General features: G+C 44.1%; 1 protein-coding gene across 3 annotated transcripts in view; it reads right to left on the bottom strand.

The window, feature by feature from the left end:
- CREB1 (cAMP responsive element binding protein 1) overlaps positions 1–25,441 on the bottom strand; it is a 40,035-nt gene extending 14,594 nt beyond the window's left edge. The window contains exons 1-3 of one of the 3 annotated variants that reach the window (XM_048952642.1): positions 25,183–25,441; positions 4,100–4,235; positions 2,971–3,092 (exon numbers count right to left, since the gene is read on the bottom strand). In XM_048952642.1, the coding sequence (XP_048808599.1) occupies positions 2,971–3,084 (114 nt within the window). In that variant the 5' untranslated portion in view covers positions 3,085–3,092; positions 4,100–4,235; positions 25,183–25,441. The remainder of the gene's footprint in view (positions 1–2,970; positions 3,093–4,099; positions 4,236–25,182) is intronic. The other 2 variants (XM_048952641.1, XM_048952644.1) reach the window with 2 other exon arrangements.
- Between the last annotated feature and the right edge of the window lie 613 nt (positions 25,442–26,054).

Below are 26,054 nucleotides of genomic sequence, written 5' to 3'. Positions count from 1 at the left end.
TTAGAGACTAAACCTTACTGAGTAGCTGGCAAAATCAACCACGTGTTCAGATAGAAAAAAACCAGGGGGTTGCTGAGGACCAAAAGATATGCACTCAGTTATTTTCATCCAGCCTAGCCAGTAAACACAAACTCTGCTCTTACAGCTATTTCATGTCTGAGGAAAAATGGCCCAAGTCTTTAAAATCTCAGTTTGTACACACACATTCATTTCTAAAGCACAAAGGTGCAGGCAGTGGCTATGCCCACAGTGACGTGCCAACTGTGCAGCGCTGGGCATGGCAGTGTGCATGCAGCCACATGGCCTGTACAGGACATGGCCCCAAGGACAGTGCTCCACAAGCACAGCTGCTCATGGCAGAATGGAGAAGTCTCGCTTCTTCACTGTGCCGAGTGACATGGACCACGATCATGGGTAATGGGCAAGCAGTGGGCTGTGCACTGGGGCTGCTCCATGGCTGGGCAGGCACCCCAGGACTCAGTTGTGCTCATCCCTGGTCCGGTGACGCAGTGCGTGAGGTCACACCTGGGCTCCTGGCAGGCAGAGCATTGACAGGGCTGCCACACTGTGCCAGGGCCTCAGAGATGCTCCTTATTGCCATCACAGGCCTTGGCCATCGCAGGCCATGCCAGTGAGGGCTCACTCACTAGCCATCCTGCACCTGCATACCTACATTTGGACAAATGGAGTCTTCTGGTATGCAATGGCTTTTTTAAGAAATGCAATCCATTTAGCTACAGTGGGAGTAGGAGTTCTACTGCCGTCCTGCCTAATCCCAGAGAACTGCTGTATGCAGACTGCAAATTCTCTGCTGTCCTCATGGACACATGGTTCTCAAAATGCTACAACAGCTCATCTCTGAATCTCCATAAACATCCATCATTTACAAAGAAATATTGCTCAACAACAGAATTAGGGGGAATTTCATGTAGATCTCTCTCCTCCACAGCTGTCCCTCCCTAATCCACAATCTGTGCTTGCTGTTACCTTCCTTTTTTTATGAAAATGGCTGCAGCATTACATGGCCGTACTTAGCTTGCAGGAGAGAAACTGGGACTGGGATTAGCGTGACCATGCTTCCCTCTGGCAAATCATATTCCTTCACCAAGTGACCTTTTATAATACTGCACGTCTGACTAAACAGTCCTTGGCAGTGACAGCAATGCCGATCAACTGGAGGCTACGCCGCGGCTGCACAAAGCCAACAGCAGAATGCAACTTCCGCAGATGCCTCTGACTCATACCTTGTGGAACTGGAACGAGTTTCCTTTTGACTCCAAAAACTACCCTGAGCTAGCTAAAAACACAGAATTTAGACTAAGCTCATAAGGGGGTGACTTACAAGAAGTAATGAAAGATTAAATTAACATAATTAGTTATTTAGACTTGCCTGAGCCTCTGAGGGCACTCTCTAATGCCAAGCTCTGCCACATGACACATTAAAAACGTCATATTAATGAAACACTGCCAATCAGAATCAGACAAGGAATTGTGTTTGGACTGTTCAGTCCCCTCCATGAGGATTATAAGGTTTGGGAAATAGCCAAGGTGCAAATAATACAGTGAATGACAATAGGGGAATTAGGGAAACTTACATATTTGCTTGTGCTTCACAAGGGTTTTAATAACAGCTGCATAGCCTTTTCTTACTCAAAAAAAAAAAAAAAAATCTCATTCAAGCGCCAGGGTAATTTTACCCTAGTGAAGTACATTCAGTCCACTCCGTACTGCAAGTTTATCTACCTGGAAGTGAGTATGTCAGCACATAAATGTAAAACATGCTTGCTTCTCCATACGAAATGTTAACACATACCAAGAGGGAAGCAGCTTACTGGTTTTGCAAGAGAAATAAACGACTTTCACTTAGTTGACACTGAAGTGTTATTCACACCACCTACATTCTGTGCCTAAGTTAGACAGTGAGAAAACTGCCCAAAGAGGCAAGCTGGTGCAGGGCAGCTGGTGGTCTGAAAATTCACACTACAGCTCACTGAACAAAAAGCGCCCTGTGCATTTTAACAGCTTGGACCCCTGTGCTATCACTTGAATGGAAGTGTACTGAGTTTACTGAGAGGTGAAAAGACTTCTTAGAGATACTAACCACCTATAAAATTGTACATCATTCAACACATGCGCCTCTTAAAAGACATCAAATTCCCCACACTACGTGATCTAAAGAACATGCCAGCTCTTTGCAGACTGCAAGTACTTCTAAAATGAAATTGTTAAAGGAGAGAGATGAGAGATTCTGTATTCATTTTACACAATGGAGTTACTTCTGCCAGCCATCATGCATCCACGAATGACACTAGATTCCAGAATTAGAGATGTAGCTGGAATTGCGTAATTTCTTGCCTCTCCAAAATAATTTGGGGATACTGAATGATCTACTTCTGTCTCTCTATGGGATGAACAATTCTGTGAAATTGCATAGGACAAGACAAGCTGTCAGATGCCAGGTTGTCCCATTTACTTGATCCTAATGTTTACAAGGTTCATCCCATCTGATATGATGTTGTATTTTCTGTATTATTTAACTGGATTTTCAATTTGTTTCCTTCAGAATAAAGTTAATTGTTATAGACATGTTTCTAACAGAAAATACAACAGCGAAACAATCTGGTCAATATCAAAAAAGACAATAAATTACATAATTTGAAAACAACCCAACCTTTCAGTGTTACGGTTGTGGTAAAGAATGATATAAATAATTCAATTAATATTAAATATTCTGTTAAAATTACAAAGTTCACATACATACAGTTCTTCAAAATTAACAGTCGAGGGTGATGTGAAGTTGAAAATTTCTAATGCTACAAAAATCTGAAGACAAACATTAATGGAACTATACACAGCAGCTGTTTCAGAGTCGTATCAACCGGACCTTAACTCAGGCCCGCGAGCAGACATTATCCCTCTTAAAAAAGTTACCCAGTAGGTAAAGCTACTATACCATATTATTTTATATACCTGGGCTAACGTTGCAATCTGTGGTTGTGCCTGTACTGTCATCTGTTGGGTTTCTGCCTCTGTAACGGCTGCATCTCCACTCTGCTGGTTCTCTGCTCCAGATTCCATGGTCATTTAGTTACCTACAATCACAATATTTGTCGTAAGTCTGTGTTGGTATGCAATTCCATTACTCTTAGTGGATCTGGTAGCAATCACTGCATCTGAATTCCCATTACTACATACTAGTTTCATTTACATATTAAAATTGTGCCAAACTATTAGCATTCAGGCAAAATTTTGCGTGCTATATGTTTGCCTCAGGTTCATTTTCCTATGTGTAATGCTCCTGAAAAACTGGTCCAGTTTCCTCCAAAAATTGAGATCAGAAAAAAAATGTGTTTTGCTCATGTTAAAATAATTGCTTGGGTGATTGTACTACGATGATCTACTACCTCCGTAATTTGGAACAGTGACCCACAATTTCTCAGGAAACCTCAGAGCCAAGGTGAAAATATGCCATAATTAAGCCATAAAAGCATTCCTGCTACAGTCCTCCCTCTCCCCATCACTACAGTTTGCAAGTAACCAACAGCAATTTCTGTGTTGGGTACTTAGCTTTCAGTCTTCTATCTGAGCTAAATGTGCAACAGCTCCATACACACTTTTTCCACAGCCAGACTGTGCATGGATCTACATCACAGCAACTAAAGCTTTTCCACTCTGCAGGATTCAGATCAGTATACATAATGATAGAAGCCAGCGCTTGAAGAACCTTAATGCAATTGATTATTTTTAAATTAAGAGGTACACAGTAATTCATCATGACCTATGTTTTGTATCCTACACATTTTCCAATACACTTGTATTTTAGAGAAATAGCTGAGTTAAGTCTGGATCACTAGAAAACACAACTCTATAGAAAGAGGTTGTGTAACTCCCAATCCCCAGCACGTAGGCAGAACGTAATGAATGTGAAAGTCTGCACTGATCTCTGAGAATTACTTTTCAGTTCTTTAAATACTGGTAAGTACATATTTAAAATCTGACAAAGAACTTCAACATACAAGGAAACCTTTCCAACAGGGATACAGTAATACAAAATTGAAATGCAGAACCCCCAATACTAAGTAAGAGGAATGGCCATTACCTCCACAGCCACAATACCAATCTTGTGTACCGCTCTGTGCTGCCCAGTTACTCTGGCCTCTCTCTACCCAGCGGCACCACAGCTCTCCAGAGCAGGAGCAAAACCACCAGTTGAGCATTTCTGCTTTCGAGAGGGCCTGGAGGCAGAGGATGCTCAGATCAGTAGGCAGGTGGAAAGAAGGAGAAATCCCCCTCTCCCTCCAGAATTTTACTGATCCTGGAGAAAGAGACTTAGAATATGTAGCGGTACCACAACCCCTTTCAAAATACTTCATTTTAAACCTAATCTCAGAGAAATTTTAATGCCAACTAGGCTTCAGTATTACAGCAATGAGAACATGCTAGGAGACACATTGCCTAAAGCCATAGGATCACAATTCAAACCCCAGAATAATACAAAATTTCCATCTCTTAGAAAATGATGAAATGGCATTTCAAACTAGTAGCTGCATCTAGCACAAAAAGAAAGCAAGTAAATGTATATAAAGCAAAATCTGTATACTTATTATTGAAAAAGATTGCTCAGACTGTGTGTGTGTGTGTGAAAATAATGAAATGTGGTTGTGCGTACCAAAAAATTAGCTCCAACAAGAAGCAGTCATTAAACTTGATTTTCCTTAAAAATAAACAATGAAAAAAACATTTTTAGAAAATGAAAGTTAAAGACTTCTAAGCACCGGAATTTTGTTCCACCTCTCCTTCTTGTCATGGTTTTACATTCCACTTTATGTAACACCAGTCTGACAAATGCCTACAGATAAAAAAAAACACTTCAACTACAGGTATATAGCTGTAAACTAGTCATGAAAGAAATTCATCATGAACTCACTGCTTTGAAGTAGTCTACATTGCCATTTTTATAAGAATGTCAAGGACAGCCTGTATCCACACAAATACTGCAAGCCCATTCTTCCCAACAGCACCCACTCTCTCTCACTGCATTTCATGCTCCAGAAAGCACGAAGGAAAACCCCTGCACTATTACTAATACACATTACTGTTCTTAAAGGTGTCATTAATTATATTTTAAGTGGTTTTCTCTAACACATAAGTTTTTATTGTGATAGTTTCAGGCCTCCATGTCACACCTCCTTTTTATTTTAGTATTGTTTTCAAATCAGAGTACTACTAAAGGTTTCTCTTTGATTTTTATCATTTTTATGGAGGTGTCTACTTTGGTGCCTTTTTTGTGTCCGTACCAGCCATTCTGCCTAGGATAAGCAAATCAACATCTTTCTCTCAAAGCCCACTCCACCAGAGCCACTGAGGAGAATGGGCAGATCACATACAGCAGCAGCATCTCCCAGGCAAATGTTCTCATAGAACTTAAGAAGATACAGTTTCCCTGCTATGTATTCAAATATGTTGCAAAACTAACAATGGCTTTGCGTGGGGATAGAAATTGTGACTCCAGCACGGAGTCAATTGCTATGTAAAGGGGATTAGAAATAGATAAAATGTAGAAAGTTCCTTGAATCAGGGCCTTATCAATGTTCACAAAGGCAAATGTTGCCAAGTTCCTGTTGATACACGTTTCTGTAGGAAGAATTCTTAGTCTTATACATCGTGAAGGAAAAGACTTGTGGTTTTACAAGCATGGTTTCTACAGTTGTGTCATCTTTGTATATATTACAGTAAGTTTTAACTGTTTGAGGTGCACTCTCCTCTGAAATACCAACATTTTAGAAACCAAATTCTTAACCTGACTTGTAAACATCTAAAAGGAAACTCCTCATAACATACAGTAAGGACTGAGCAATGCAGGAAGCTGCCAGCAAGATTTGCATCTTGACACTGGAGTTGGAACAAGTTTCAAGGGTGACTTATAGGGGCTTTTTGACAAGCTTCGTCATAGATTACTTACAGGTTCTAAGTAATCTTGAATTTGGCTAATTTAGAATGCTCTTCCACCTCAGAGTATTTGTATTCTAACTTCTTCACTACTACCTTTTACAAAAAATTGTGAGAAAAAGAGGGAATTATATCAGTGAGCACTGTGGCTTCACACTCAAGATACACTGACCGTTTCGTTGTTTCACATTTGTTTTAACAGCACAGTATTAAAAGATTGCCAAGGCATACAAGACAAGACACTTAGAACGTAAATACTTAATAAAAATGCATATCACTGTATCAGGCATGACTCATTTCAGAAATGTTCTTTCAAAAATATTTGTTAAATGTATCTATCTAAATGAAATTGCCTTCTTATGTCTTCACAGAATGCAGTCATCAGTTTATCAACTGTGTGGTTGAGCGTATAACTATAATGGCTGTAAGACTATAAGGTTATCAATCCCTATTAATTCTTGCAGTTCACAATTCTTCCCTGCTTCCAGGCTGCTTTCCAACTTGTCAAAAAAGGACTCACACTTCCACTTTCAGAAAAATAGCTCTTGGTTCATCTGGAACTAAACATTCCTAGATTAAACTAAAGGAAGAAAAAAACCAAACAGCTGTAACAACCAGAGTCAGGACTATGCTTGTCTGAGACACTCTGGGAATGAATGCTGAACACAGGTAAGAAAGCTGACATGATTGCCTGGTTAGGTATGGTCTAACTCAACACTTATATTTAATAGATAACTTTCTTTATTAATGCAAAAAAAACGAGCATTATTTAATGTACTTGCTGACAAACTGAAATTCCAGAGATGAACAGCTAAACAGCAAAACATGCGGCTGACACCCAGTAATTAATTTTAATCAAATCAGTAGAGGGAAAAAGAAGTTCAGCAGAAACTAACTGTGCTAAACAAAGCTGCAATATCACAGCACTAAGACATTAAGCACAGAATTATGATAATGAACACAAACAGTTGCAGAATGCCTAAGAAATTCTGAACTACATACACTGCAAAAATAATCCAAATAATTCTCTCTTGTTCATAGCATAAGCCAAGGGAAGGGCTCTGGGCACTACTGCTTTTAGCTCATCTCAAGTTTCTGCTTGACATGCACCTATGACAACAAAAGCTAAAATGTTAGAATGCAACAGTAATAAGGTACTGAGTAGACTTAAAAAATTCTGTTTGTGTAAGTGGGCCCTATTTATCAGATGGATTACAGTGCAGAGGATGGCAGCACACTGTGGAAATGGGCTTTATGGAATTCAGGTGTTCAGAGAAAGCAAGCATTTGGGGAATGAAAGTTTGTAGCTGTATCAGGAGGCTGCAAAAAAACTGTTATATACCTCAGAAAGATGTCCACCAAACATTGCAGTAACACAGAGAGTAAGCCAGAAATATTCACTGCCTGAATATAAAACAGCAAAGCTAAAGGCCTGCAAGTTTAAAAGTATAAAAATAAAAATTTAAAAATATTTACTAAAAAAAAAGGTGAAAATTGGTACTTTATGTACGACACAAAAAAGCTACTGACGCTGATAAGCAATTTATCAGGATTAAAATAGGGTTAGACATGCATAAGGATAACAAGAATATCCATGATTAAGCAGATTATTTCATACAAAAAAAAAAAAAAAAGAAGTGTACAACTGAAAGGAAGACAATAATGAGTCAAGATGTAAATTAATTTTGAATCCTTAAAAAATCAAATACTTTCATGAGGGGGCAGATTATATTGTGTTTAATTCTACAGTTCCCAGTACTGTCGTGAGGTACCCACTGATCACTAGTATCTTAGACAGGATGCTGACTGAGGTGACCTGCAGATAAGATTTATCTCTGAGCTCCAATGCTGTACATTCAGAGCACGAGTACAGCCACCTCCCTTCCTGTCTTTAAACTCAGGAAGATATAACTGTCTTCTTACAGATTTCCTATCTTCTTCAATCCACAGTACTCACCTATTGCCAGTTATTCGGCCTCCCTGATACATCCGCTTTCTTACTCCTTGTATCTCTTACCCCAGATACCCCTACAAACTCCTACAGCTTCTCTCCCAGATGCGATGTCCCACCCCCTGGTCCATGCCCACCCCTTGGCACCAGACCTTGGCTCGCAGCTACCACAGAGCTTTCCTGCTCTGCAAAGACGGCGTGTCACCATGCAGGACCAGACCGAAGGAAAGAAGACGGAGCCCACTTCCCAACCGCCGCTAAGTCCAAGAAGCAAAGCACCAGTGCTGTGGCAGCTGTAGCAGATACAACCTTCTGGAGTGCCGCAAAGCTGTGAGGCAGTACGGATCAGCATACAGCTGGCAGCCACAGCCGCAGCCTGCTCACAGCAGCCATGGCCGTCACCTGGAACTTACCAGGCCACACACTTCACAACTTTGAAAGGCCTCTTTCTCCTCCACAGCTAAGGGATGGCTTTTGGTTTCACTTTATTCAAGCACTCAACCAGATGCACCACAATGTTTTCCAACACCAGCAGGGAGCAGACCTGACAGACCCACGCCCAGCCTGGCACGCGCCCTGTCCAGTCAGGGGTCCATCCAGTCATCCTGCCACTGTCACCGCCATGGCCATGCTGCTCCAGGCCTGCCCAGCACCCAGCCACTGAGCTGTGTGCGGCAGCGCAGGGCCACGACAGTAGCTACACACAGAGAGGCCTACGTGTATTAAAATGAATAAACTGTTTCACAAGGCATGTTCCTTTTACAGATATTGCTTACAGCTTCTTGTCCCAAACGTGAATGAAGCCTATTTTGCCTCCTTCTGCATTCCCTTCATTTCATTATCTTCAGCAACCTTTAGCATGAAACAGATTTGAGGATGTTCAGACAAGAGAATAAGTATGGTAACAGTTTTGTATGGTGTTTTAACATGAATGCTGTTGCGTATGTGCCAGTCCTGATTTCAGCAGCTGTCCTGAGTTCTGGAAAGCTCCTCCAAAGTAAGCACGTCAAGCCTGCCCCTCAAGCAGTGCTCACTATGGCCTATATTCCATTTTGTTCATAGCAGGCATACCAGCACCGTTGTTCAGAAAGCACATACATCTCCTTAGTCCACAGTTCCAGAAATTAAATAAAGCCACATGTATTTATTATACGTGGCTTTGTTAAGCCACAGATCCACCATGAAAGCACTGAAAAGTCATCAAACATCACTGCTGTGTGCTATTATTTGCTTTCACCTTTTCAGTGTAATTACTGAGGACATTCACTTGCAATCTATAAACATTTCCACTGTTACTTCACAGTGTGGCAGCCTTTTCAACTGCTGAGCAGCTGCTCTGTGAATTCTATTCAATCTCTGTCAGACTGAAAATGTTCAGAGAAAAATAATTTTATTTACTGCTAACATGAGACTTCAAATAACCACTAGTAAATGCGCAACACGACAAAACATGCCCATAATTATCTCTCTCTGTCACTAATGACTACACACAAATTGCAGTTTTTATCTGAGCTTCACTGCCATCCTAAGCTGTCACTGCCACTGCCCTCAAATGCTTGTTCCTGTCCTGCGCTCTCCTTCGGGTGACAGAAGACTGTGCACAATGCTGTGAACACAACTTAGTTTGCTAATTCTTTTAAAACTACTTTCTACCACTCCTCCGATCCTGTTCACCATACAGCCACTCCCAATTAGGCTGGCTACAGGTCAGGGCAGTACAGGGGTGTGGGAATCAAATGTTGTTTCTGCATTAGAATTGTATAATATTATTTTTATTTCATGATCTCCGCTATCATAGTTCTTTTTGGGAGTCCTTCTACTCAACTTGGGGAAGATCTCTGATAAGTTTACATCACTTATCCTCTAGACGAACCTTCCCAGGAACGCACACTCTGTATATAGGTGTATAGATGTATATTTTGTCATACACACTGCAAGAATATCCTGCACGAGAGCAAACCAGAGAACTAGCCATGGCCTGCCCGAGGAAGCACCTGAAGAGACATGGAAGGCCTGGCATCATCCCCAGTGCTCTTTGTTTAAGGATGACTTCAAAGAAAATCACCATATCAATCATATCAATATCAATATCAATATCAATAGGACAAGGAGAGCACCGAGACATCTTGGAAACAACAGGATGACTACTGACTGACACCAGATAACAAATAAATTAACAACTAAATAACAAATGTAAACCTTCCGATAAGATTGTGAACCTGGAGTACCCAGCCAGTGGGGAAACAGGGGAGGCAGGGAGGCAAGGGGGAGCAAACAGGGTATAAAGGCTGTCATGTTGTGTCCATAGGCGCGCTCCTGCTTGCGGGACGCCCGCCACTGCAATCGAGAATAAATTTTGCTTTTATCAGAGATACCGTCCTGACAAAATTACTTGGATTATTTCCAACAATTTGGGGGCTCGTCCGGGATTATTATCGCCTCTTTGGGAGTTTCCCTACTGCCCTGCACAGGATAGGTGCACCCCGCTGATTTCAGCGGTTCTGTCTGGGTGCTGAGGTGACTCCTTGGTACGGCCGATAAAAAACCGAGACTGTTACATAAGGACGGGCTCTGTGAAAGCCAAGGGGCAGGTAGGCACGGGTGTTGGCCATTGCGACCCGGTAACTTCGTGCACGGACCAAGGTAAGGGGATTTAACTCCTTCCTTAGGGGTCAGTTGGAACTCTTGAGTGTGTGTGACTGAGACGCGCTGTCAGTGCAAAGCGAGTGCGGAGTCCCGCCCTGCAGTTCCGTTGTCCCGCGAGGGGCACGGCCAGGGACGGACGGAGCGGCTGTGTTGGTGAAAGGAAGAGTCTCGGGAGGGAGCTGTTGGTGTGCGGTACCCTGTGCACTTGACAGCAGTACACCCCTATTAATCCGAGATAGGAGTATAGAACTCCTGAGGGATTGGGCCCAAAATCCGAGAATCAGAATGTGGTAACCTGTGAGCTGGGGAGTTCACGGTAGCATTCTGGAGGGATGGGTAATAGGAGTTCTGAGAGCAGGGGAAAGAGGTCTCCGGAATGGTGCCTAGAGAGAGCCAGCCCCTTGGGGGAAGTGTTTCAAAACTGGAAAATAATCCCAAAACTAGGAAAAGAACAGGGAAAAGATGTTTAAATACTGTATACAGTAGAGAGCCACTACAGGGAAAATCATTATTTTGACCAAAATAGGAGTCTGACAAAGATTGGGCCTGTCAGACTTTGCATTTATATGTAAACAGTAAGACTCCTTTTTCTGAAACAGAATTGGCTTATGTCGCTTAATGAGTGCAAGAAGTAAAGAAATGTTCCCCGCGAGGAGTCGAAGTTCAAAGGAAATAGGAAAGAGAAGCAGAAAGATCATAAATGAGATAACTTCCCCCCCCTTCAATTTCTAAAGCAGTGCAAGCAGCAGTGACCTCTCCAGAGGAGGAGATCCATGCTGCTGATCTGTGCAGGGTCCTGGAGAGATTACTGAGGGAGTTGGAGTAATGCTAATGGGACCTGGAGAGTTTTCCTTTCTCTAATACTAACCTTACTAATACTTCACTTTATCCTCTTAGGCAGTCTTAGGTCAAAGGGAAATAGGGTATGGTAATGCCTGCTGTTTTTACTAGAAGTGAGGAGTTCCAAGAAGAATTCCTTAACTGAGGATCCTATAAGTGTAGCACAACAATTAGATCAATTTCTAGGGCCTAATTTCTACTCATGGATGAAAATGATGTTTATCATTGATATGTTGATTATTGGAGAAGGAGGCTGGCAGCTACGCAAGTGTGGGAAATGAATACAGAGGGAAGGTTGGGCTCTGGAGGGAGGCAGAGAGAGAAGGATCCTGAGGATAAATTGTACTGATTATTGTCACTGTCTTTGTGATTGTTAAATGTTTATGTCGTGAAAATGTTATGTTATGTTATGTCATGTACGAGGCTGTTATGGAACAAGGGGTGTCTAAAGTGATACAAGAAGACCCCTGGGTTGTATTTTGGCTCACTGGAGAAAGGTTGGTGAGCCAGGGGGAATATTGAATAAGAAACCAGGAACGTAAATGGAGTAATGGGACCAGTTTTATAATTGAGTATCCTAATCATGAGACCAAGTGCTGGGTGTTTGTGGAAGTTGAGGAATTGTATTGTTTGATTTGTGGATTTTGAAGGCACTGGGAGAAACTTAAGTCTTAACGGTATGTGGAAATGCAGTTTTTAATGGTATGTGGAAATGATGTGGAAATGCCAAAAATGCAGCCCAATGAAAGTTAAGTTAGATGGGAGCCAGCCCAACCAGGGTAAAGCAATGCCCTTTGAGGATACGAGATTGTACGAGGATAAAAGAAATAATAAATAACGTTTTGGATTTTGGATTATTAATTGGATAGAAATCCAAATACAACACCCAATCTTGCAAATGAAAAATTGGATGGCAAGAGCTGTAGTTTGGTACAAGATTTGAGGACAATTAATAGAAATGTTGAATATATACAACCCATGGTGTATATCTTTATTAACCAAGTTAAGGAATAAGTAGGTGGGGTTTACTGTTCAGGATTTGAAGTACACCTTTTTCTGCCTTGTTTTGCCAAAGAAAGTCTAAAATTATTTGCCTTTGAATAGGAAAACTCAAATAAGGAGAGAAGAAAAAAATAATAATTAATAATAATAATAATAATAATTCAGTTAACCTGCACAGTGTTACCTAGAGTTTTTGAGAACTGGTCAACTTGTGAGCCTGAGATTTGGGTTCGCCATCTCACAGTGGAACTTTACTGCAGTACGTGGATGCTACAGTAACAAAGGACTGTGTATAATGAACTGTTAGTTTGCTGAATTTCTTGATTTAAATGGCTATCAAGTTTCTCAACAGAAAGCACAACTGATCAAAGAGAAGGAAGCAATTTGCTGAACACCCAGAACGCCAACGCAGAGCTGCCTCCAAGCCAGCAGTGTGCGACTGCATGGAGACTGTCTGTGCCAGCTGGTCAGACCTACAGGAGGAACTGTTGGACGATGCTGAGGATTCCTGGATTCATTGACGGAAGCAGTTTTGTGAAGACAAAGAACTGTAAGGCAGGACATGCAGTAACTGCTACTGACAAGGTAATTGAAGCAAAGCCATTACCTGTGGGGACTTCCACTCAGAAGGCTGAAATAATTGCCTTGACAAGAACCTTAAATATATGGATGGATGCTAAATATGCTTTTGGGGTGGTACCCACTCATGGTGCCAGCTGGAAAGAGCAAGGATTGCTTACACACAAGGAAAACAAATTCAGCATGATGTAAATCTACCAAAGAACATCATGGCTGTTACACATTGTAAAGGACATCAGAAGAGTGACACTGTAAACTGGGAAACTGGGAATATGATGGTGGATCAGGTGGCAAAACAGGCAGCTGAAGGAAAAGAAATTGTAGAACTGGCTTTAAGTCCAAACAGTAAACTTAAAATATCTGAACCTTAGTCAGAATCTATAAGGTACTCTAGAAAGGATAGGAATCTAATTAATGAAGCTGACAGATGGGTGCATACCCAGATGGACACATTGTTGTGCCCGTCCATAGGCGCGCTCCTGCTTGCAGGACGCCCACCATTGCAATCGTGAATAAAAACTGCTTTTACCAGAGATACCGTCCTGACAAAATTACTTGGATATTTCCAACAAGGGGCCAGGCAAGTAAACTGGAAGTGTGAGTACCAGAATGGCCCAATCACCACCTGTAAAAAATGCCAAAAATGGCAAAGATCCTCCAGACATTTGCATTCAAGCACAGAAATTTGTGAAGCAAATGCAATAAAAAGCAGGAAAAACTCTTGACACTGAAGATAAAATATTTCATCCTGAACTTACAAGAAAAAATGATCCTCAACTTAAAGCGATCCTGCACAAAGTGGAATCATACTATCAGCTGAACATGATAGCCATGGTCCCACTCCTGTTTACATCAGTGTGACACAAGGGGATGCCTGAAAACACTCTGCTGATTGAACGCAGCAGCCAAAGTAAGTGAGATGAAAATATAGCATTTTCATATAGGCCACTGAAAAATGCAACCAGGGACCTTGGTTATGCTTCACAAACTTTTTTGGCTCATGATTTTTCAAGCAGCCTTCTAATGTGGTTGTAGCTGCGTTTTCAAAGTCAGTGAAAATTTCTCATACTTAACAGATTTAGATATCTAAATGACTGCTGTATTGGAACAAAATATTTGGTTTGTATGCTCTATTTCCCTCTCACTAGGGAAAAAGCTATGAGATTTTTTAAAAAGGTGGAAGATCTAAAACTGAACTCACAGCTACAGAGTAGAGCACCCAAATGAGCCATCAATTCTAGATTCCATTTTACTGTGTTTGCATAACACAATGAAGCTGACATTCACTAGGCAGAGGTGAATGAAAATGCACTTGTACGATGTGTGAGTGAATGGTGCTTATGCATTCTTCAGTGCTGGATTGTCTTGATTTGCCTTTACATTCTTGGTATTGTACTAGTATCCAGAGTCTGTCTTCAGGCTAGCTAAAAGGAAATAAGACTCGACAATAATTAACTGAAATTTATTTCTTACATCAAAAAGTCACAGGAGTATCCAGCAAGCATTTGTACATATGCATAATTTATTTTTAATGTATACTGCCTTTTCTTGCTCAATATAACATCATCAAGGGACCTAACTGAAGCACAAACTTTCCCATTAAGAATAGAAATCAGGCACTAAAGGTAAAGGTGAACTCTCCTGATCGTCTTAAAAAACAAACAACTCCAATATATTTACATTCAACTGATAATGTGAAAAAAAAAAATCTATGTAAGTTGAAAACCTTATCTAGTAGAAGGGATAGATCTTGTATGAACGCACCAGTTTTGCCAAGGCCTTTCTAGAAGCTTGGGGGAAGAGATGAGAGTAAGTGCTTCCTAAGACATTCACAATGAAAAGAAACCAAATGCCTCACTGCTATCTCATACCTGCCCATCAGAAATCCCCCTCAAAACTGTTAGGCTTCACTTAACAAAAGAAAATGCCAACACAAATTACGGACAGGTTATAAAGTCATTTGGTGTCTATTATTACTATTATTTAATATTTAATCCATAAAGATGTTTTATTTATAAATGTTCAGTCCTCATACTCAGTGCACGTAGTGTATTAGAAGATTAATTCATATGCCTTATGCCTGTGATCCTAATGGTAAGATAGAATCATGATAAATATTTATGAACAGCTTTAGCCAATATGTGCAGAAAAAAAATTCCTCCAAAAGGTGTCTGCAAACTGAAACTGTAGAGAAAGCAGATTAAGGATGACCTGGGCAGTATATTCTATCTATTCACAAAGACTTCAGGAGAACTTGCTTGTTTCTAAGAATTCGACACATCTTGCAGTTCTCATACATTTGTTGCCAATGTTATTTATACAGTGCATTTACATACTAACGGACTGCAGCTTACCGCAGCTTACCATCTTTTCTCTGAGATTATTTTTAGAGTATAAAAAGCACCTGATTTTCAACCTGCACTGATTTCTTGTAATTCCTGCAAGCAGAAGAAAGTTTTCCTCTCACAAAGGTGCAACTATGTATAAATATCAATTGACACAAAAAATATCAATTGATCTTATCTACGTGTGCCTACTGAAAGTACTGTGGAGAACTCCACAACTTGTGGCTGTTGGTAAAAGTCATCACAGCAACATATCTGAATGGTATCATTTGTATGAAGACATCTTCAAGATGACACAAGGGCATCAAACGATTTTTGTTACGGTGTTTGGGAGCCAATGCTCTTGCTGAGCATATCATGAACTCGAGAAGCAAGCTCTTACCAATCGGTACAGGTCTAGAAAACTAACAATAAGCATAGCTGTTTGTAAGCAGGCTTAACTTATTTCTTCACTGCAGGTGGAGAACTGAAAATTACAGAGCCCACGAGATCTGAAGCTGACTGATGTAACAACGACACCAGACAATTTTTTTCACTTTAAGGGTGCTAACTGTGATCAGACACTATTCAAATGACAGTTTTTTAAGAAAAAAGGAACAGACCTTTACACTAACATTAGTGAAATCTTTCCCTTTTTGTTACTTCAAAGGCCTCTGTGACATTGCTGGATGCTGCAGACCATATTCCCTTCTGCAAACAGGGATATCCAACAGAAGGTGTGGTCTGCATCTGCTGAGTCCATGGTGAGTTTGCTGGACACAAACATCTAAAAGCCATGTGTTGTATTAATGCAGCCTGAACTCAAGTACTGTGACTACAACAGTAAATACAATGAACTAACATCTCTGTCCTGCTCATGACACCCTGCGTCCAAGCTGGAACACCCTACCTACTCTTAACAGGGGTTATTAGTTTGGGCTCAGCATCACATGAAAGCAGCTGCATGATTCCTGCACAAGGAGGAAGGTTGTGCCTGCTGACACAATGAGCAATTCAGAACATGTGTTCTGGTACCACTCAGCCAGAGATGCTCAATAAATAATGAAATCCGCCATGCTGCTCAACAGGAGCCAGGATGCTTCCTGCCTCCCTTCACTGCAAACATCAGCATGTGAAGGTGTTCCAGCAGAAGAGCTAAGGCACTCCAGAATGACAGAAAGGAAAACTCATTCTGCAAGCAGACAGATACCTCCTCTTTCCCCAGAGAGAGGGAGGAAACAGGAGGTGTTACAGAGACCTGTGTCCACACCAATGATGAAAGCAGTATTCACAGCAGAAAGTGATGCAAAGATAGCAAGGTTAAGACTCATCTAAGAAAGTGCATGTGTTCTTTTTTCCCCGCTCTGTAGACCTGTCAGGACTTCACCTGCCACTGTAATTCAAACAAAAGACATTTGTTTTCCTCTGTATGCATTTTTGTGTCTTGTAGCCTTAAACTGCCCCACCAGTCATCCTGCAGAGCAAGACCAATCTAACTGCTGTGGGTCATACTAGAAAACATTTGGATATGTATAGTTAGGCTCTTTGTCTATATGCCAGGCAACCTTTAAATGTCCCAGCTCAGAGGCACCAGCTGGAGGAACTGTGGTAGTCCCAAGCCTGCAGCTGCACAGAACTCTGCAAGGAGAGACTCTACACATACTGGCGCTCAGCGCAGGGCTATCTCTGTAGTGGAGTTCTTGGCAAACAATTATGGAGCAATGGCTGGCAGCTCAACAGAGAACTCTCCCAGAAAAAGTTCAGACTACGAGGTCCCCAGGTGAACACAAGGGCATTCAATAACAGGCCCTCCTGCACGGGCTTTGCTCTAAACGCACGGAAGAGATTTGCACATGTCCAATCACTGGGACCAAAACAAACACTGAAGTGAACAAGACTGAGGCTCCTTTGAAATTACATAAACATCACCCAGCTCTTTCAGTGCTCAGAGCAGATCAGGAATGACACACTAAAAAAAGCTGAGTGTTACACAGAGTCACAGCAGTCTGGTGAACCTGAGTGCTCCAGGACCAAAGATCAGGAATGCAACAAATAAGTGATCCTGCTGCTGTAGCAAAGAATGGTATCGTCTCACTACAGGTGTTTCTTTCACTGTAGTAATTTGCATTATATACCAGGTACGACTTAACAGAAGCATATGTAGGAATGTGATCAAGACAGATACCCACAGAGACATGTTTATTATTACTCAAAATCTTTCACTTTCAAAGTAACTCATTTCCAGAGTAAGTGGGTTAATTTTTTAGTGTGAAAATATTAATAGGCACTTCACATTCATCAGGACAGCGTACCATTAGACTAGACTCAAGCTGCTTAGAGATTACACTGATTAAAGATGACGTCTAATGTAATATGAATGTAACTTTATATTACAGAATTTCATCTGCTGGAAAGTCCCAGAAATTCAGGGTACTTCCCCATGAATAAAGTAAATGTTTCCCACCCTGTAACGATGGAGGGCAGCTGTCAGTATTTAAAGTTCTTTATTTGGTCACCCAAAACATTAAATTAGACACCTGAATTTCATCATCCATTTGAGGTTTATTTTTCATATAAAAATGTGAGAAAAAGCCTGAGGTTTAAGTCTTGTCACCTTTGTTGAAGTCACCTCAGCAGAATACTGCAAACTGAAAAGGGCCAGATGTTGAAAATCACAGTCCAAAGACTACTGTCTTTTTCTCATCATTCTTCTGTCTCAGAGAACTGTCAGATCAGTTAAGAAACTGAGGGCAAGCATGGAGAGTTTTAGGTATTATCAACATACAACTGAACTTGACAAAAGAATTTTATGTCACAGTTTGTGTCTGTGCTGAGATTCTGTTTGTTGGTGAAAACAGACTGCTCCATTCCAAACGTTTCTAACCCTCCTCTGAATGTCAGTGGCTAAATAGCTCGTTGAAAATGCTACTTCCAATATTGAGGCTGCAAGTTCTATAGGGATGAACAATTAAAAAAAAGTACATTGTTCTGTTTGATGCTTGTAACACATGTAGTAACCATAGTGTTCAACCCACTGTGCAACACAAAGTTCTGTAACTTGGTAAACTCTGGGAAGTTTTGTTTAGAAAACACCACCACTTTTAATGAGTTCAGAAAGAAAACACAACAAAACTGATGTTTCAGACCAATGTTTTCACTGTTTTATTAACAGAATATAATTAGAACTAGTCATCTGAAAGCAAGATCGAATGATTTATACAGAGCTGATAGTTAACAGATATAAAGCCAAGTGTCTGAAACAACTTCAAAATAACCTGTATCTGCAGATGCAACACAGATTTTGTTGTAATAGCTTTGTTTCCTTCTTCAGGGACAGGATAGAGTAACTTTCGCTCTGATGCTGCTCTGAAGTGAAAACCTGAATTTTCTACAGTTGGAGTGTTGCAGTAGAATATGCCCAGGAATTCACAAGAAAAACAGCACTTCCCTACAGACCTTGCCCTTGTCCAACTTCTGAATGCTTCCAATTCACAGAATGTATTGAAACATTAAAACTGAAAGGCTTGGGGCTCATGCCACGGCTCAGCTCGGAAATACTTTAAATCCTGAAATGGCTCTGGCTGAGTTACATTGAAATTGTTGCTGCTTGGTCAGTTAGCACTGCTCTTGAAGCAACAGAAGATATCTTACTTAGTGTACCAAAATTAAATCTATGACCCACCCTCCCTAAACACCAACTGAAACTAAACCACAACCAAATTCTATAACAAGTTGATCAACTGTGTGGGTTCTGTCTTATTTTTCATGCGTTTTTGGATTTGCATGGACAGTACAGGAAAACTAAAATGAGCAAGGTCTTTCATATACTTGCCAGGCAGATCTGCTCTGCTTAATATCGTCTCCATAACCAAGAATCTTGGTTCTCAAATATTTGTGTGGATTAAAGACCTGTATTACCAGTGAGCACTACAACTTTCTGGATGGAACAGAGATGTGACCTGCTGGTAACTCTGATTTGAGAACGGTGGACCTGAATAAGCAGCAGGAGCCAGTGATGAACCAGAAAGGGCCAGAGAAGGAAACAGAATCCATGCCTTGCTTTAGTATACAAAACTGTATGAGCATAGAAAAGAAAATCTCTGTTTTGCTTTCTGCAACTAGTCATAGCTGGCAGCACTGCTCCAGCTCAGCTTTCCTTCTCGTTCCTATTTATTTCTACCCTTACAGCTGCCTGTGAAGCTGTGCAGTAAATGGGACTGGGGACCAATTTGGACTACATACAAAGCAGAAAATACAACTTATCTTTAATCTGGACTTGTTTTCTGATAATTTCACAATCCCACAAGCAGTTGTACTGGTCCTGCTGCCATGGGACCAAGAACAGAGAAGGTGAAGTAGAGTTTACCCTGCTGAAGCCTGGCCTGTCCATGGGAGCAAAGTAGATCAGATCATGGATAGGTGTCGTAAGACTGCAGGAAATAACAAAGCTGCTGAAGAAAACACACATTCTGTAACATGAATATTAATGTTTTATTAATAACTCTCCTTAAGAATGGGAGGCTAAAAGCAGATTTTTTTTTCCAAGGAGGGCTTGCTGAGGACTGGGTAGAGCGCCATGTACTTCAGACTGCTCCACCTCTGAGAAAGCAGCTGTCTGCTGCCTCCTCTGCCCACCTCAGGATACTGTGCACTAGTGCACAGAAACCTTTTGCTACAACTTTCCTGCTACAAGTTTCAACCACAGTTGTTATTTTAAAACCCAGAGGAGAGGCTGCAGCAGTTACATGCAGTAACAGTGTAGCTAAAGGCAGCCCAGCAGTCGCTCTAGCCCAGGTGCCTCGGATGGCTGACAGGACTTAAACTGACCTGTTGGGCCTGGACAACTTCTGGAGCTTTGTCTTTCCAGTGAGGCTTCATTAAAAGCTATCAAATGCAATTTTCCTCACCTGACTGGGCTCCTCACAACCAGAGGTAGTCAACTGTCACACCAATCCAATCTCTTGAGAAGACTGAAACCCACCTTTGATGAGGAGGAGCTAGTTCAACCACGCAAGTGTCACCAGGCTTTCCAAAAGAAGGAAACTTTCAATTTTCTTTTTATTTAATTCAGCTGAAACACTTGCTGTGTTACAACTTTCCTAGACACAAAGACAGAGCCCAGCTCCTCCTGTGGCTCACAAACAAGGATGTGCTGCAGCTCCGTGGGACAGGCTGTGGTCCAGCTCTGCTGCTGAAGGGATATAGTTGTCTTCCTCCTTCCTACGGTCTCACTGTGGATTTGCACCACGCTGGTACTAGCAGGATCTCAATCGCCAACCGACTCAGCTCACTCATGCAGAAGAAAACTGACCTGACAACAGTTTTCTCTCATATCAATGATTTGAACAGGCTTACCAAATTGTACAACCGACACTACAACCTACGCCAGGGATGGGCAAACAACATGCAACAAAAAGCAGGAGAAAGGGAAGGAGAAAGATGTCTGTCTGTTGAGAGCCACACAAAGTCGTGTCAGCTCAGATGAAATGAGGCCAGCAGGCTCCTGCTGGTACCACACTGCAGTGTTTCTGCACACTGCCCTTTTCCACACCTTCCCTCCCTCAGTATTGCCCAGAATGTTCCTATCAGTACAAAAGAGAATAATTTGGATGAGTTTCACGAGGGTCAGAAGCCCTGCTTTTGTCTAACGCTCTAGGATTTACTCAAGAGAAGGCTCTCCACAACATACGAAGGCTTTAATTTACAAACCCTGTGTATATTCCAAGTCTCTTGGAGGAGCGGACAGGCACCAGCAGAGTTTGAGATGGGGCCAACTATACAGAGCCAGAGAAAGAGCCATCAGGGAAAGGCAAGAAAATACTGCTTCCCATCCATCATTCTAAGGGGTATAAAAGATCAGTTGGATGGGAGAAGATTCCACATTCATCCCTAGGAAAGGTGCAAGGGAAAGCAAAACTGGACTATTTGAATAGCCGTCAAGAAAGAGAAGGATTGAGGCAGTATCTACCAGAAAAATGCATGCAATACTGGAGCCAAAACGCGACAGGAGGTTGTACTGTAGCTGGAGAGATGGTTAAAAACATTGCAGCAAGGCGTTGCAGGGAAAAGGGACAGGAGGTTAGGAGTTAGAGCAGATGATCAACAAAGAACAGTGCTGAAGAAGAGAATACAGTAGTCTTTAAACACGCAGAAGGTGCTTAAGCAAAGTAAATAAGTAGTGTTACAAACAGTACGTGTATTACAGTTTGGAAGCAGCTGCTGCTCACGTTCATTTACTCCTACTATCTGACACATACAAAAACTTAAACTTAGTGAAATGATTGAGTGCCGCAGCTAAAAGGACAAGAACCATGTGATCCAACTTGGCTATAAACACAGCAATAATCTCAGAACTTCGTGCAGGCTTCATTTCCTCATCTAGCAGCACTGCTGCTCAGGCTGCCCATCTCCTGCTTCTCCCAGTCCTGTCCCTTCCCCTGATGTGCTGGCACAGCCACCGTGCAGCCCTGCAGCAACTAGGACAGGGCGCCGGCGTGGGGAAATACAACCCAGCCTGACAGAAAAGGAAAACACAACCCAGACTTACAGTTCTTGCAAATGAAGGAGAGAAAGGTTTTACTGATAGCCTCCCTGACCAACCGAGCTGCCGATGGGATAACACTTACAGGGTCAAAGGCATTTCTACACATCACTTCAACTCTCTCCTCCAAAAAGTGTGAAAATCTCAAGGGCAGACATTTCAGTTTCATGCTCCTGCACGAAGGCAGCTTTAAAATAGCACACTGCAAGGCCTTCTGCAGCTTTACCTACGGTAGCCGGGGCTGCCTGGTCTGACTGATGGTAACAGAAGAGCAACTGGAACGACTCACGTCTTTGGAACTAGTGCTACATTTTTTCACCCAACGGTCTCAGATTCATAACAAGGAACAAATCTCAAAACATTCTCATGTATGCTTATAATCTCAGGGGGCATCTCTTCAGGGGTGAAAGAATCACTGAAACTATCTAACAGGCATCTGTGCTGCTTTAAAACTACTTGTATGTAAGTTTATAAAGCACAGACTAACAGACCTCCACAAAATGCTTTACTCTGAATCCTGTGGATTCTCTGGTCTCAGTGGTACCACAAAGAGATGGCAGCAGCATCCCTGTCTGTTTGCAGATGCTGCTCTCCCTGGCAAACCCCAGAAAACAAGCAGAGCCAGGGGCATTTCATCTGCACAGCGCACATGGCAGTTCTAGAAGCATGCAAAACCAAAAAGTGTTGTGCTTCCTCTCACCTTTTTAACCTCAGTACTACCAAGCAGCTGACAAGTTTTGAAGAATAAAATAGGTGTCAGTGCCTTAGTGGGCACTGGGAGAAGTGCAAAGAAAATCACTAACCACGAGGTGGTCAGGTTTTCATCATCACCGTGAAGTGTGACCGCACAGACTGCAGATGAGGCCACACCATTTTTGATTTAGAGAAAAACCAGGGTATTGCCATAAATCTCCAGCTGCAAGCAGGCAAGGAAGCAGTGAGCTCCAGCCCAACTGAGCGGGGCTGTTTTTCTCACTGAGGATTACTGTCTTTTTCATGAAGCTGACTTTAGATTACAAGCAGAAAGCTGGCAAGGCCTTCTCACTGCAGCAAAGCCTTGAGAAGTGTGGCATGAGTAACCCATCTCCACTTGCTAAGAGATCTTAAAATAGAGGTGAAGTGTGAATATCCCATTTGTTGCACAAGGGTGTCAACAGAAATTCCCTATCAGGGCCTCAGCTGCTAGCAAAGCCTGCACCCAGCGGGCTGCAGCTGCACACAGGCAAGAAGTGCTCACCTCTGAGCACGGTTGAACTGCTACTTTCCAGAACATTTTATATTTGATCTCAGGACCAGCAATAGTGACAACAGCTCACACTTCCATGAAACAGGCTGATGACTTGACAGACTAAATTAGATGCTTCTAAATTTTCTGCATCAACAGAACACTCCCCCTGTCAGACCATTCCTTGCACGCAGGGCAGCAGGCACCTCACATCAAAGCCATGGGGAGGATCAGATGCAACCAACTCATGGGAGATCCAGATACAAAGCTGGGAAAATTATTTTTAACACTTATACTCTATCAATGAAATTTTAAAAATTATTATATTCTTCTTTCCTGCACTGAAATATCTGATCTTGGGTCACCTGACAGTGATGCACAGCAAACACAATCTCCTGCCTGCTGCTCTTCCCAACCTGCCCTGCAAGGATGGATATACAGAGCTCATGCGAATATAGTATGGGTTAGAAAACGTGGATCTGAGAGTCCTCTGCCGTTATGAAACCATGTTTGGGGGGATAAATAAAGTGCCGTGTTTCTGAAGCGACAGAAAGTACTACAAGGACTTACTGTCACATTTTTGTATTTCAAATGTAGTGCATACCCCCATCAAACCAAGAATGAATGAAATACATCAGCCACTACAAATCATTTAATCACCACCAACAGCTCTGCTGCCCGCTGACACCCACAGATGTCTCATTGTTCAGTTACAGCTTTAGGAACCCCTCTATCATAGAGAGCGACAAGCGACATGGAACATCCTTGGCATTTATGTCGACAGTGGTGTAAGCGACAGAACACAGCAATTTGCACAGAAGGAAGGACAGGCTATCCACATGCTCCTGTGAATCGCTAATATCTGTCTTGACCAAAAAAATTGTTTTGGTGACTTCCATTTTACTCCACAAACAAAGCCAAACATATTTGCTGGTGATGGGGAAGGGACTAAGTACAGATGCTGTATTTCAAAAGAGAGTGCTTGGTGCTCACAGTGGGTCTGCAGTTGCTTAATGATTGTAGGTCAGTTTCTAGTCCTTTATTTGAGAAACAGGAAAATTGTTTCTAACCCCAGGAAGAGATGTTTTTCATAACAGTGTTACTCAAAAAGCACTGCAATACTTAGAAGGGTAACTAAAAAAAAAAAAAAAAAAAAAAAAAAAATCTGGAAAAGACATATAGTCTGCAAAAATAAAATAAATCTACCTCCTCGTGTGTACTCGAGAGGTGTAATAACCTTCGTGTAAAATACATTTTTAAGAAGATCCGATTGCCACGTCACTTTGAGTTATTGCTGAGCACAGAGATGTGGATATCCAGGTTTGGAAGCGGGAATAGAGTCCTCTATCCTAGGGAACAAGGCGGGAACGGCCCGCAGCTGCGGCACCGGCGGCGGGCGAGCCGGCGTGGCGTGGGAAGGCGCCGTCGTTGACATTTGCGATTAAGGGACGGGCAGAGGTCGGATCCCACCGGTCGTGCGGCACCCGGAGCCGCGGGGAGCTGGCACCGGCGGTTCCCGAGCGAAGGCTGGCCGCCGCGGCCGGGCTCGGGTTCGCTGCGGGTTAAAAATACCGCCGGGGCGCCCGGCTCCGCTCGGAGGCGTCGGGTGCCGGCGCGGGGACCTCCTGCAGGCGGGCCGGGCTCGAGCCGTGCCGCCGAAGGCGCCCTGCGGGACGCGGCGGCGGCTCTCGGCTGTCGGGCGGCGGGGCCGCGGCCCGGCCCGGCCGGGGGAGGAGAGCAGGGCAGCGCCGCCGGAGCCCGGCAGCGGCGGAGGGCGTCCCGCGCCGCGGGCGAGCGGCCGCCCCGCGCCCCCGTCCTCGTCCTCCCGCCGCGGGGCCGGGCCCTCCCCGCCGCGCCGAGCGCCGCCGCTGGCTGCCGCCGGAGCGGCCCGGCCGAGCGGCCGCCGCCGGGCCGGCTCCCATCCGCCATTATCCTTTGTTCGCGGCGCGGCGGCGGCGGGGACGGTGCGGGGCTCGGCTCCATCTTTGAGGCGGGCGCCCCTCCCGCGGGCGGTGCGAGGCCGGGCCCCCGCGTCCCGCCGCCCGCCGGCCGCCCCGGTCCCCGCCGGGCTCCATTTCCTTCCCTCCCCCCCGCCCCTGTTCGCTGGGCGCCGTCCTCCTCTTACCGGTTGCGGGCTGCTCCGTCACTGCTTTCGTTCGCGCCTGGGATCTCGCCGCAGTTTTATTCTCTCCCCCACGTAACACACCGCGTCAAACTACACCTCCGCCGCGTCACTCACACACACACAGGCGCTCCCAGCCCGGCGACAGGCAGGCAGCGGCCGACTGAGGAGCGCCAGCCAGGGAGCAAGCGCCGAGCGCGCCGCGGCCCGCACGGAAACCGCCGAGCGCTCACGGAAACCGCCGAGCGCGCGGCGAGCGGCGGGAACGGCCGAGCGCGCCGCCGGCCCCCTCGGAAAGAGCCGAGCGGCCGCGGAAACGAACGAAGCGCCCCGGAGGGCTGGCGGAAAGAGCCGAGCGGCCGCGGGAAGGCGCGAACGGCGCTTCCGCCCGAGGCGGCCCGCGGGGCGGGTGGCGGGGCAGGCGCGGAAACCTCCGGGCGGTCGCGGAAACGGCCGAATCGCCCAGAGCCGAGGGGGTCCCGCGGGCGGGCCGTCGCCTGCCCGCAGAGCGCGCCCGGGGCATCGGGACGCCGGATTCGCCGAGCGCGCGTCGGCCGCTGTCCCGCGGGGCCGCGCGTCCCAGGGTTCCCCCCTCGCTGACCCGCTGATCTCGGGGCCTGGGGGCCTCCTCGGTCTGCGGGGACCCCCACACCCAACGTCTCCACAAGCACGGCACGGCGGCGCGGAGCCCCGGCCCTCCTCGCGGCGCAGATCCGCCCGCAAAGCTTTCTGCTGCCGGCCGCCGCTAGGCCGGGGGGGCAGAGAGGAGCAGGCGCCGGGCCGGGAAGGAGGAAACTGGAGCGCTGGCGGCGGCACCGGGCCACGCGGCCATTTGCACCCGGCAGCGCCGTGCTCCGGCACCCCGGGGAGGGACG

Source organism: Lagopus muta, chromosome 8, assembly GCF_023343835.1.
Source record: "Lagopus muta isolate bLagMut1 chromosome 8, bLagMut1 primary, whole genome shotgun sequence".
NCBI classification, from domain to species: domain Eukaryota; kingdom Metazoa; phylum Chordata; class Aves; order Galliformes; family Phasianidae; genus Lagopus; species Lagopus muta.
The sequence above is the reverse complement of the archived record's forward strand: the minus strand, read 5'-3'. Positions and strand labels throughout refer to the sequence as shown.